Source organism: Oreochromis aureus, linkage group 22, assembly GCF_013358895.1.
Source record: "Oreochromis aureus strain Israel breed Guangdong linkage group 22, ZZ_aureus, whole genome shotgun sequence".
Taxonomy (NCBI): domain Eukaryota; kingdom Metazoa; phylum Chordata; class Actinopteri; order Cichliformes; family Cichlidae; genus Oreochromis; species Oreochromis aureus.
In genome coordinates this window covers 34,248,593-34,261,587 of record NC_052962.1, presented here as the reverse complement: position 1 = coordinate 34,261,587, position 12,995 = coordinate 34,248,593, and the positions used below count along the sequence as shown (strand labels likewise).

The following is a 12,995-nucleotide window of genomic DNA, read 5'->3' as shown; positions in this document are numbered from 1 at the left end:
GGATCAAAGTCGGCATGAGGTCCATGCTCACACTCAGTCCCTATCAATCACATCCTCTGAACAGTCAGCATCTATTTAGCCCTCATATGGCATCTGCAAGCTTGAATTTTATCACTCTCTCTGAAATTAAAAGTGTTCTCCTCTGATTTTTGAGGAAGAAGTTGACTTCCCTGCTTGCTGTGATCCCTCACAAAAAGATGTAATTTGTTATAATTTTCTCCCATCAATCACTTTGTTAGCACAGGTGACTCATTTTTCAAATGTTGGACATTTCATTTTGGAAGAGAACATTTCATTTAGATCCCTGTGGGTCGTCATATTTTATCATGACAGAGCTTAACTGCATCAACATCCAAGTCGAAATGAAAGTCCCCTACAAAAATAGTGAATATACACTATATATACACACACAGAATATACACAGAAAACATCATTTATTGGAGAACCTAATTCAGGTTAAATCAGGTATCATTCCATTTTAACATGAAAATACTTAATAAAAGAAAACACTATAAAAATGATATTTTACTCAACAACTACATACAAACTGGGCTGAATGCTTTTTATATCAGGAGTGAATTTATATCCGTTTTTTTGGTAGTGCTTGTATGAGTAATTACTACAGGACTTACCTACATACCTCAGCAGTATAATAATAATCTCAGCAGTCAGTTAAAGTGTCCATTATAAAAAACAGCTTTCATCTACCTTAGCAGGACTTCTTGGATCCCAATGCACTTTTATTTATTATGAAAGGGATAACCTGTGGTGACAGTCCTTTGTGTTATACAAAACGTTTTAACATCTTGCAGCTCGTTGTTTAGGTTTTTCAGTTTTACCATTTGTTACCGTCACTGTGCACTGGATATTCTACACATTACACCTACAGGAACTGTCCAGCTATGAAAAGCCCTGACACAAAGCTCCCAACACACAATGCTTCTGCTGTTGTTAATGCTAGAGGAGGTTTGGAGTTAGGTTGTCCAGTCAGCACACCACTGTCCCTTAACGACCCCGCTCTAGCCAGAGTTGTCAGGTGACGTCAAAGTTTCTGGGACACGCTCACCTGGCAGACATAAACAGTACTCCGGTCCTTTGCTCTACAGCCATCCTTTGAACGTCTTCAAGTTTAACTTAACCAACATGCCTGATAGTTGCTGTCCTATCGGATGCCCTAATCAGCATTTTATTTACAGCTGCTAGAAGAGCCTAGAGCCTTAGAGGTCAAATCACGCCAATCACTGCTTCTCCACAGTGACCCTGGCTGTCAGCGGCAGCTCATTAAACTGTAGGAATAATAATCTGTCAGCTTTACTGTTATGACACTGTAAATGTCCAAGTCAACAAAACTAAAATTTACCAGCTTTATTTTACCAATGAATAATTTCTTGTTCTTCACCTCCAACATAGTGGCATTATTTACCCATCCAGATTAAAAAAAACATGTAGCTGTCCATACTGTGAAAACTTTCATCCTGGCAGCAGGTAAAGTGAGCAAATCTCTAGAAGATCCCTGTAGATGTCACTGAACTTCAGCTCTGGGAAAGACATCGCCAGGGATTTAAATAAAGCTGGTGATCCATATTCTGCCCAGCAAAGTTCCCAAAATTTGTAGTTTTTCTTCATATATTCGTTTTTCCTCCATGGATAGATCATCCAAGTAGTCTTGGCTCAAAAGAGGTGAACCCCCCCCCCCCACTTTACTCAAGCAGTGCTATCTACTGTTTACGCTTTGCGATCACGGTGGAGCACTGCTTTACCTGCCAGGGCAGTGAGTCGGTCACATGACTGAAAATGATGGATAACTTTACACTGAGCTGGTGTGAGTCTTAAGAGCACTTCCACTTTGCTGAATTTCTTCACACCTTGATAATCGATGATCAGCAGTAAGTGATATTATTGCAAACTGACTTCTTGCACTATTGCATACTATTACAGTACTACACTTGAATCCATTGAGCCCACTCTATTACAAATGTCTGCAAAGGTGATTTTACTTGACAAATTGTTTGGCACTCTGCATTGGCTTCATAGCTGAGTTAGACACGCAAATGTTGCAGTTTACTACTGTTCACAGTGCACATTTGTCCAGCAGCTGTGTAACGAGCTCACTGGGATGTTGTGGAGTTATAGGTGAACAAATGCTAATATGTCATTGTAAACATCAAGAACTACAGCTGTTGAGATCTGGGCATTGAACTGACTTACATTCAAACTTTTTTGCAACTGATATGTTTAAAACTAGAGTCAAGTGCTAATGACTGATCAAATTCATTCAGTGCTTGATCTCTGCCCGTTCCCAATGTAAAGTCAGATCCATTAAATGCAAATATAGATCCATAACAATGGAGGCATCATCTATGGATTATTTATGTGCATGTTATTGCAGACTTTAGGAAATCACTGCCAATATAAACTTGTCAGAAGTAGTGAACTTGGATTTTAAAATCACTGAAACAAACTCAGAAGATGGTCTGAGTTGTGGTGCAACACTTTAATATCAATATCTCCTCTGGCTCCTGGTCAAGTCACACATTACTCACAAGATTCTTCTTACTTACAAATCCCTCAATGCCCTGGCATCTCAGTATCTCTCGGACCTGCTGCGGTCCTCAGCCATGGGTCTGTTTTCTGTACCTCGCACCAACATCAATACCTTTGGGCCTTCAGTGTGGCAGCATCCACCCTCCACCCTCGCAATGCCCCGTCACTGGAGTCCTTCAAGAAACTTGTCAAAACTCACCTCTAGACTTTTTTAAAATTTATTTTTGCTACTCTTGTGTACAGCGTCATTCCGTTTCTTGAAAGTTATCATTATTATAATATTGAATGAAAAGTTAAAAATAGCATTGCACGTTGCATTCTGTTGCTGCACTGCTTGGTTTGTAATGATTAGGCACGCAGAAGAAAAACAGCACGCCTGCTGTCTCACTTACCAGTCAGTGAGATACAAATCCTCATCTTATGCTTGTGTTATGTTAATGTGCCGGCTTAGAGGTGAACAATAACCCATGCAGCACTACAGCTTCAGAGATGACAAAAACAAAAAAGAAAAATGAAAGATTTAAGACAGGTCACTGAGGTATATTTATCTTTGGGAGTGGAGGAATGCTCCGGAAGCACTGGAGGCTAATTTTAATTTCAGGTCTAAAAGATATACAGATTGTTCACATCCAGATACATTAACATGTCTCACAAGCAGATGGTATGATGAGAGAAACAGCGAGGGAAACAAGCAGAAGAAAAAAAAAAAAAAAAAAAAAAAAAAAAAAAAAGGGGGACCAGGAGCCAGGAAGAGCAGTGACGAAAGCCTCAGTGGGAATATGTTGTTTATGAACTATCACAGTAAAGATTAACCTAATTTAATCAATAATTGCAGCATCAGGTGTGTTTGTGTAGGGTATTTTACCATTTTATAAATGCCATTCAGTACTAAACCTGCACTACAAAACCACTACAGACACATTATGAGACGGTAACCTTTTGGATATCCACCAAAGAATTGAGCATTTTGGGAGGATTATGCAAGTCCCACTACCGGCATTTGGAAACAGCCCAGTGATGGTAGTGACAAGGTCTGAGCAACACTGCACGTTAGGAAGCATCATGATATAGTGGAGAATTAATTACTGTGCAGTCTGTTGGCATAAGATCTGAAAACCTGAAAAAGCTGATAGAAATGCTACGATCAAATCCAGAGTTTTCAGTCGCACCTCGATTTAAGACATAACAGACAACAAGGGTGCTTCTCTTCAGCCACTGGCAGCACACCCCATTTAATAGCATTCTGTAAAAAAAAGGGGACGTTAGTACTAATCCCATCTAATCCAAAGCAGACTGACACGTATTAGAATATACTGCTGATAGAAAAAGAGACCAAATCATTTGCACCAAGAAATGAAAAAAAGGAGGACACAAAAAAAAACAAACATCTATGAGCCAAAAACATAAACTGGGCTGCTTCTAAAACACCTTGAAAGACAGTAAAAACAAGAGTAAGCTACTTTTTTCAAGGACGTGCACTCACACATTTGTGTTGAAAATAAAAAATTTAGATAGATGATACTGACCCTGGGACTGGGGAGCACGATCCTCAGAGGGCAACATTTCAGTGAAAGGAAATGAGAGACAGAAAAAAGAAGCACAACCTTGGAGAGAATCCCAAACTTTCCATTACAGCCTTGTTTGTATTTACTATTGCTGAGATGGAATTGACAATTTTAGTAAGGAAATGGGAGAAGGGAGTTTGGGGAGCGACTGTTTACTGATAACTGAATTTCAGCACTGAGGTGGTTTGTGTGTCCAGTTTAAGCTCTTAAAATACCTTTAAATCCAACAGAAACAAACAAATGACCAAGATCAACAAAGAGATGTCAAGTTTAAAATGAATGGCAGCCAATGACATTGGGACATAATGCTGTCAGAATACTGTCAGTCAGTGTCACTAAGACGCCTCATTTCACAAATCTGGCGACACATTGACCAGGTGTTCCCAGATATAAAAACATTTCAGCGTTTATGCTTTGAAAGCCACTGACAAACACTTTGACACCATTTCTAAAAATATTCCTCAACTATACAGTCATCTCCTCAAAAAAGCAAGTAAATACATAAAATAACTCAGAATATGTACATGTGAAGATCTAAAGGCCATTCGCCGCTACTTTGCTCTTCAAAATTTTGTATCACTTTCATTAGATTACATCATGTTCACTCATGTTCATCCTTTTTCTTTGGTCCACTCATCCCTTCTACATTTCTTTCTCCCTTTGATGGACTTTATTTTGACAAAAGGTCATTGAAGCTGACAACAGTAAAAGAGATGAGAGCAAGGAATGAATATGTGTGAACTGGATACAGTGAGAGACGAGGACTGGAAGGACGGTGGGAAGAAACACGTTCCTGTGGTAAACAGAAACTGATTTTCCCCTATCAGATGTGTTAAACCACAGCTAAGGTCAACTCAGAAGATGCCTGTTCTACTTTTTCTGTCGTTATCTGTAGATGATGTTTATTCTCTTCAACTTTTATGTTTAACAGCAGTCCATTCATGGTATGTTGTTCAAGGCTGAAAGTCATGCACAATATCACACCTAATACATGACCAGACTAATTCCTCAAATCTATTTCAAGCTCAAGTTTGCAAACCAAGAGTAAAGAGATTATAATATTTAGCTTAATATATAACAGGAATTTGTTGCTTTTCCAAATGAAGGAAGGAGAATTCACCACTGTGGCTCTCTTCCACAGTGTGTCTTTGTCCTGTCTCCTTTCACCCCCAACCAGATGGCCCCGCCCCTCCCTGACCCTGGTGCTGCCTAAGGTTTCTTCCTGTTAAAAGGGAGTTTTTCCTTTTCACTGTCGCCAAACTGCTTGCTCAAAGGGGTTTTCCCTGTGTTATTCCAGGGTCTTTAATTACCTCAGGGTGCTTTATATTGTAACGTGTAGTTGTGATTTGGCACTGTATAAATAAAGTGAATTTGGAAATAGCCTCCGCACTGAGCTGTGTGCACGAGTCTTAAAGTGAGTGAAACTGTAGCAATACAGAAGTTAGCAAAGCGACGATCCCGGCTGTGAAAAGAGCAGAGCTGCAATAGCTAAAGGTTGTGGTTACACTACAAAGCTCCACTGTGTCTGTGGAGATGGTGTGTGGGTGGGTGTGAGTGGACCCCCAGGATATCACAGTAAATGAATAGCATATCCTCGGTCGACCCAAAATAAAGCTTTTACTGTAAGTGAAGGGCCAATTTTAAACGGCTCGATGCTTCAGCCTCCTTCACAAATGTTCAAAGAACTAAGTTCTACTCCAGTGTTTCAACTTCATAGTTACTGCTGATATGCTGACCTGGAAATAACGCTGATTAATCTGGATTTGTGTTTAGAAAAAAAAAAAAAAAAAAAAATTTCCTTCTGCAGCTTATAGAATAAAACTCAATTTTTCATTGGGTATGTTTTACTTGTATGATTATGGCACATGTTTATGTATGTGAGTACCGAAATAAGAAAATTCTTTCACAGCTATAATTACAGAAAGCAAGGGTGTCTTAATACAGAACAGGCTGGCCAATAAGCTCCCATAACCTTTTCTATCATTTTAAACATTTAATACAGTGTAAAAGTCATGTTGAAATTTTTACTACTACAGCAGCATTTTCTATCGTGTAGGTAAAGCTGTACTGTGTAGCTTTTTTTACACTGACAGAAAGGTGAGTTTCAGTGGTCTGCGCCCAATTTGGCCCATGATGTAAATGAATTCGACATCCCTCACAAAGTATAAACTGTCACTGATGTGAGCGGGTGATTGTCATATTGGCTACATTTACATGAAGCCTAATATTATGATTGGCATTTTTATCAATCACAGTCACAGAAAAAGTAAATGCCTCAGTCAGACAACACTGTGAAACCATTTTATAAAGAGACTAGAAGAATGACTCTACCCATAGATTACTTAACCTGAATACCAATAAAGGATATTTTGTTACATTTTATGTGACACACGCACAACAAACCTATCCTCACTTCAGGTAAAATTGACTTACTTATTATTCATCAGTTAGTTTGGGTATCAATAGACTAAACTGTTATCGACTAAAGGTTTACTCACAATAGGTGGTCCATACCATGCACAAGTGCATTTAACTCACAGTTCCATTCATTCATCCATGACCAGTATTTGATGCCTGGGCACAGCTAAGCAAACTGTACCCTGGGCCAGTTCAAGAGGTGATTGCCAAGTCTTCATCTGGGTCTGAGAAACACTATCTATGATAAATGGTAAATGGCCACCCACAGCTCGTAATCTACCAGCACCTGAGGTAAAGTATATAACCCATTGAGGGCACAAAAAATAAAATCATAAGCCCTATAAATGGCTTTTGTGGTATTTCTATCCTGTCCCTGATTCTTGCATGACGACTAAACATCCCCTCAGGTGATAATACACAGAGTTTTGTTTTGTTTTGTTTTTTTTAACACACACACACACACACACACACACACACACACACACACACACACACACACACACTTAAAGAATTAAGAGCAACACAAAACGAGACTCAACAGGAAGTTGATCATTCATGTGTCCAAGTAAGCTGAGTATTTGCCGTTAAAGAAGATGAATGCAGGACATATTCATCATTTCATGCACTGCTCACAATTCTAATTGAGTGCATCGACTCATGTAAATACTGGTTAGTATTAAATCACATCCCATTTAAAAAGCTGACCATAGATTTTCAATGTGAATAATTTCAGACCTCCAAACGGCAAAAAGCAAAAATCGCCTCCTCCTCATCTTTAGTTTATATCTTCAATGTTTTGTTTCACTTTAGCTGCTTTGCACTACAAACATCAGCTTAAAGGCTAGTTAGCTAATAAAAGAACCCACACTATGTGAACAGTTCAAAAGTGTATTTTGCAAATGTCAAGGCTGATGATTTTAGATGAAGAATCTCTATTGCTGTGCATGTAGCTAAAATCTTCCTCACATACTGCAATGCACTTTAATATTGCTGAGGACCTAAGCTAACAGTGCAGCCTTATAGTATGTGAGTCATTTTATCTTTCTAGGGCCAAGACCATTGAAGGTTGTGACTTTCAACGTGAACCTAGAAGCTGAAAGCATGAGGTCACATTAACAATAGAGGAAAATATCATTTTTGAAGGAGAGATCACCATCTGCTTCTTCAAGGCTTGTGGAGCCTTCACAGATCTCCCCTACCCGAGCCTCGGGCTACAGAAGTGATTTCAAGGTTGGCAGCTCATCAAAATGAGCGGCAGGTGCTACAGATATCTTTCGTTAAATATATTTCTTTGTATTTCTTTCCTTTTTATTCATCATAAGATAAACCTTTTTCATGGATTTGTACAGCAGAAAATGACATTTATGTTTCCAGCCTCACCTGGGCTTCATTGTCCTTGAGCAGTCGTTTCGTCCGTGCCCCACCGGGGTCGTCCGTTACATTAAGAATCACCACACTCTTCCTTTCCCAACCAATGAAAGAGCCATCGGTCATACCCTCCACCATGGCCAGGAAGTCCTCGTAGCCATGGTGACGGGTGGTCACAATGGAGAAGGAGGTCCAGTCATACTCTTCAAGCACCTCGAAGATGACCTCAAGCTGAAGCGATGTGGAGCAGGTGAACTGGAGGTAGATGGAACCGCTCTCCTAAAAGATAGGAAGGAGACGTCATAAGACAGAAATTTATTTGGGGACTTGGACAACGCAAACACAGAAGTAAGTGTCCGTTAATTAAATAATAATATTATAGCTTTAAAAGGTCCATTTAGTGTCAGCATCATAGTCGGGAAATGGCATCTTCTTTAAACACACCTGACAAATTAAATGAAAAAGCTAAACCCTTGACCCCCTACACTAAGGAGGATCTTGTGTTTCATTTACACATTTCTGCTGGCATGGATTGAGACCACTTGTCCTTTTCAGGGAATGGCCTCTGCAAATTAATACAAAGTTGACTCATCACGTTTATCTTAAATCATTTTGATGATGATGATGATGATGATGATGATGATGATGATGATGATGATGATGATGATGATGATGATGATGATGATGATGATGATGATGATGATGATGATGATGATGATGATGATGATGATGATCCATTCATAGGGATGAGTGGTAAGTTTTGCTCTCTGAATGGTCTGAATGTGAATATTATATCAATCATACACTCTGGCCTTCTCAGTGACCAGATCTCAACCCAACTGAACAGATGACTGATATTAGGCCAACATTTGACACGGTGTCCCTTTTTTCATGTTCATGTTCGGCAAAAGGTAAAAGCTTTATATCTGGACTTCAACAAATGAGTGGCAAGTCTGCATCCAATTTTTTTTTTTTTTTAATTTTATTTATTTATTTATTTTTTAAAAATACACATATACATATATACAGTCTCTACCAACTCCTGAAGTCTAAACCAGCGCCTGCATACTGCCGAGCTGAGGAGGTAGTGCACAGTGGGATTTTAGGGCTTTTTTAAAAATGAAAACAGTTTGCTGCAGCATAAAACATCCAAGATGAAACCAAATCAGTAAACTGCTGGACCAGAAGAAAGTCTTGTTTGGACTCTCCTGACAGTAACGTAAGAACCACCACCGTAAGACATGCAATTCTTTATTTTCATCTCTTTTTCTATATCGTGTTAAACAATATCAGTCATTCATATACCATCAATTCTCTGCTGCTTATCCTTTTTAGGGTTGTGGGGGGGCTGGAGCCTATCCCAGCTGTCTTAGGGGGAGAGGCATGGTACTCCCTGGACAGGTTAACACAGACAGATTCACACCTATGGGAAATTTAGAGTTTCCAATTAACCTGTCCCCACGCAGTCAAAACACATCTTAGATATTTTTTGGCCAACAATGAATGACCATGTTCTTACTTTCTGTGTATCTACTGACACAACTTCCTGTTTCAAACACCAAGATCCGCAGTAAAAATCCACACTGCTTAACTGCTCTGGATGTAATTCAGTGATACTAGACTGGATAAATACTGTAAGTGTGTAAAAGCGAGCAAATTCATACAGTAGCTGTCTAAGCAAGTTCTCTTCCAGCTTAGCCCTTTTCTTTGTGTGAGACTGACTTTAGTCCTAATAAGAGGGAACCACTCAGAGGAATAAGACAGTCTGTCAAAAAAGTCCTTGGTTTCTGAATAAGGCTTTCAGTGTCAATGAAGGAAACAATGATGGCCGTCCTCTCTGCTTCTCCACTCACATTTAATCTGGACAGATGAGCTACTCAGTGAAAGAGGAATTCTTTTCTATTGACTTTTGTGCTATTGTATTTTTGCTGAAATGAGAACAAAGTATCAGGATGGGAAAATTCATATAGGTTGAAAGTCTGAATGAATGTGAGTTTAAACACTGAATATATAGTAAAAAACTTATCATGACAGCGTGCATATTCCAGCACTATTTTGCTGTGCAAGGCTTTTATCGGTTTAGCTTGTACTAATTTTGGCTCTTTCTCAACATTAAACAAAGAGGTAGAGGGCATGTGTTTAAATTAATCATCAAGGCTCTGCATCTGTGGGTACATGTGGATGATCAAAGAGGAAACTTCAGGGCGTAGCTTTCCACCCATCCATGTCGACAGGGCTCACCTCAGGTTGCGCTAAACTGAACTAGGTCAAATATCAAACCAGCAGCCCGATTTATGATGTAAGCTTGTCTGCTTTCTTTAACCCAGCTGAGAGTGGAGTGTACTGGGAACGTGCGTCGAGTGAGCAGTTGGGTGGTGGTGTATGAAACAAAAATCAAAGCGTATGTGTCCCCTTGGAAGCTGGAGCAAAAGAAGGAAAAAAAAAAAAAAAAAAAAAAAAAAAAAAGAAGAAACACACTCAACTTGCACTCTTGTAATTTAAACACTCACCAGAAACAATGAATGACTGACGTTGTGTCCCAAATCACAGCTGTAGAAGCACTTGTGACACAAGGTTGATTAATTCTTAAAGCGTATTAGGAAACATGTCTGACTCAGCGTCCCGAAGGCAATTAAGAACTGATTAGAGTTCACTTATCAGACATTTCTCAAATGCAAAGCTATACTCTGGAGGCAAAAATATCCATTTGTTGTGTTAAACCTCAATTGGCGGGGTCAAACAATCGTGGCTTTTCTAGATAACATTTAAATCAGTCACAGTGGAAAAGGCAAGATATAAGCTAAATCCTAGTACACTGCTAGTAAACTGCAATGTACTCTTGTTAAATTAGCCTTACCGATTTCTCAAGTTCCAACCAACCAGCATGCTTCTACAAACACACAAACACACATGCTGTATACTCTATTAAAGTTTTTGATACACAAACTGGCAATTAGGTTCCCAGAACTAGATATTCTTACTTATATTCATATGGAACTATTATAAACAACATGCCAGGTTAATTCTCCTGTCTCTAGGCCCTTAAACGCACCACCTTAAATTGCTCCATGGGCTCTGCCTGGTTGCCTGGCAGAAAATCAAGAACTAAAGTTCATCCAAAACATGAAAATTCAAAGGGATGTTCAACATAACCAGGGGTGCACATAAGTGGTCCACAGACGTGCACCAGATAAGAAGTTGCAACATGCGTTTGCGTGCATAAGATTTTCTGGAGGAGGACAGACATTTGTTTAGAGCTCTTAAAGATGTCGAAGAAGCTCCTTTAAGCAATTACTTTGGTGTTCCTCCACCTCCAAAGAAATGTCAGAAGAAGTCTGAACCACAAAAGAAGCGCGTATTCTCGGAAAAGTGGTTGCAGGAGGTGAGCTGGCTTCAAACAAATGATGAACGCACAGATGTGGTGCAGAATATGCTGTGAAAATCACATTCTAGCGGACAAAAACAGTGCCTTCTATATGTACGCAAACGCGCGTTGCAACTTCATATCTGGTGGGCGTCTTTTATTTTGACAGCGAATGTGCACCTGCGGACCACTTATGTGCACCCCTGAACATAACGATGCTTTCTTTGTGTCAGGTAGCTCAACAAAATCCCCCAAAAGATGAGCTCAATGAGGTGGTATCATCCTGCTTGTCAATCAAAACTATTTGCTTTAAGTTTTGTGTGCTCAAATAAAAAAAAATGATGTTCTTGCATCATTCCAACACACAAAATGATCAGAAGCATATGACACATTCTCTCAGCTGAGAATCTTTTTCACTCTTAGAGCATAATGTCATGAAAAGCATTTAAAATGCTGAAACTTTCAGCAGGTTTTAAACTGAAAATATTAACATAACCCCCAGAGCAGGTTAGGTGTGCAGCTTAAGTTGCAATGATCATCCATCCATCCATCCATCCATCCATCCATCCATCCATCCATCCATCCATCCATCCATCCATCCATCCATCCATCCATCCATCCATCCGCTTTCTTACTTAAACAGCTTTGGAAATGCAGGGTACACCCTGAACAGGTCACCAGTCCATCACAGGGATAACCATTTAAAAGAGAACTGTCTTTACTAGGCTTAAAACTCTGACTTTGCATTCAAAATAACTTGCTAATGCATTAACCTACTTTGTTTTATCATTCTTTTACTGAGTCTGTTTTATCTTTTTGTTCAGTGGCATGGTTCGGTCAGACCTCCATCACAGAGAAAAACTCACTGAATCAGATAGTGAGATGGTCCAGTCGAGTCACAGCCCTGTTTAGCCTCCCTGTACTCCAAACAGTTACACTGATGAATTTATCAATTCTTAATAATGGTTGCCATCCTGTACAGCAGGGGTGGGGAACTCCAGGCCTCAAGGGCCGGTGTCCTGCAGGTTTTAGATGGTTCCTTGATCCAACACAGCTGATTTGTATGGCTAAATGACCTCCTCAACATGTCTTGAAGTTCTCCAGAGGCCTGGTAATGAACTCATCATTTGATTCAGGTGTGTTGACCCAGGGTCATATGGGCCCTTGAGGCCTGGAGCTCCCCCACCCCTGCTGTACGGAGTGAAGTTCAGGTTTCTATTTCCAAGATGCAGGACAAAGAGGTATAAAAAATGATTTGTCCCTGCTGCCATCGCTAAACTTAATAGGAACTTTTTTTCTTTTAATCTGATTCATCTTGTCTAATTACCGAATATGTGTCTGTCAGGTTTTAAAAGGAGTGTGTGTTTTGTGAAGGGATCCCAAATGTAATCATTTTTCTGTAAAGCAAATTTACCTACAGGTATAAATAAAGTAACCTTGAACTTTAACCTTGGTTTCCACTATAGAACTGAAGTTAGAATACCGTTAGCAGAAAATGCCATCAGTGAGCAGCCAACAAGAGCACTAAATATGAATGAAAATAAACAACAAATGAACATGGCTGCTGGTTGATTACAGGAAGTAAAAGACAATCTGGATCTGAATAAGCTGCAGCGTATATATGAGTGAGTGATTAGCTGATTGAGCACAGCTGTGTCATATAATTGACAGGAAACGGAACAAAGGGCAGAAGTATGATGAACTAAAGCGCACGACGAACAACATTTACAAAGTAG

General features: G+C 39.5%; 1 protein-coding gene across 1 annotated transcript in view; it reads right to left on the bottom strand.

Moving 5' to 3' along the window:
• The window catches only part of grin2da (glutamate receptor, ionotropic, N-methyl D-aspartate 2D, a), a 132,411-nt gene that overhangs the window by 112,637 nt on the left and 6,779 nt on the right, over positions 1-12,995 (bottom strand). Inside the window, exon 4 of the mRNA XM_039606139.1 lies at positions 7,908-8,174. Coding sequence (XP_039462073.1) covers positions 7,908-8,174 — 267 coding nt within the window. The remainder of the gene's footprint in view (positions 1-7,907; positions 8,175-12,995) is intronic.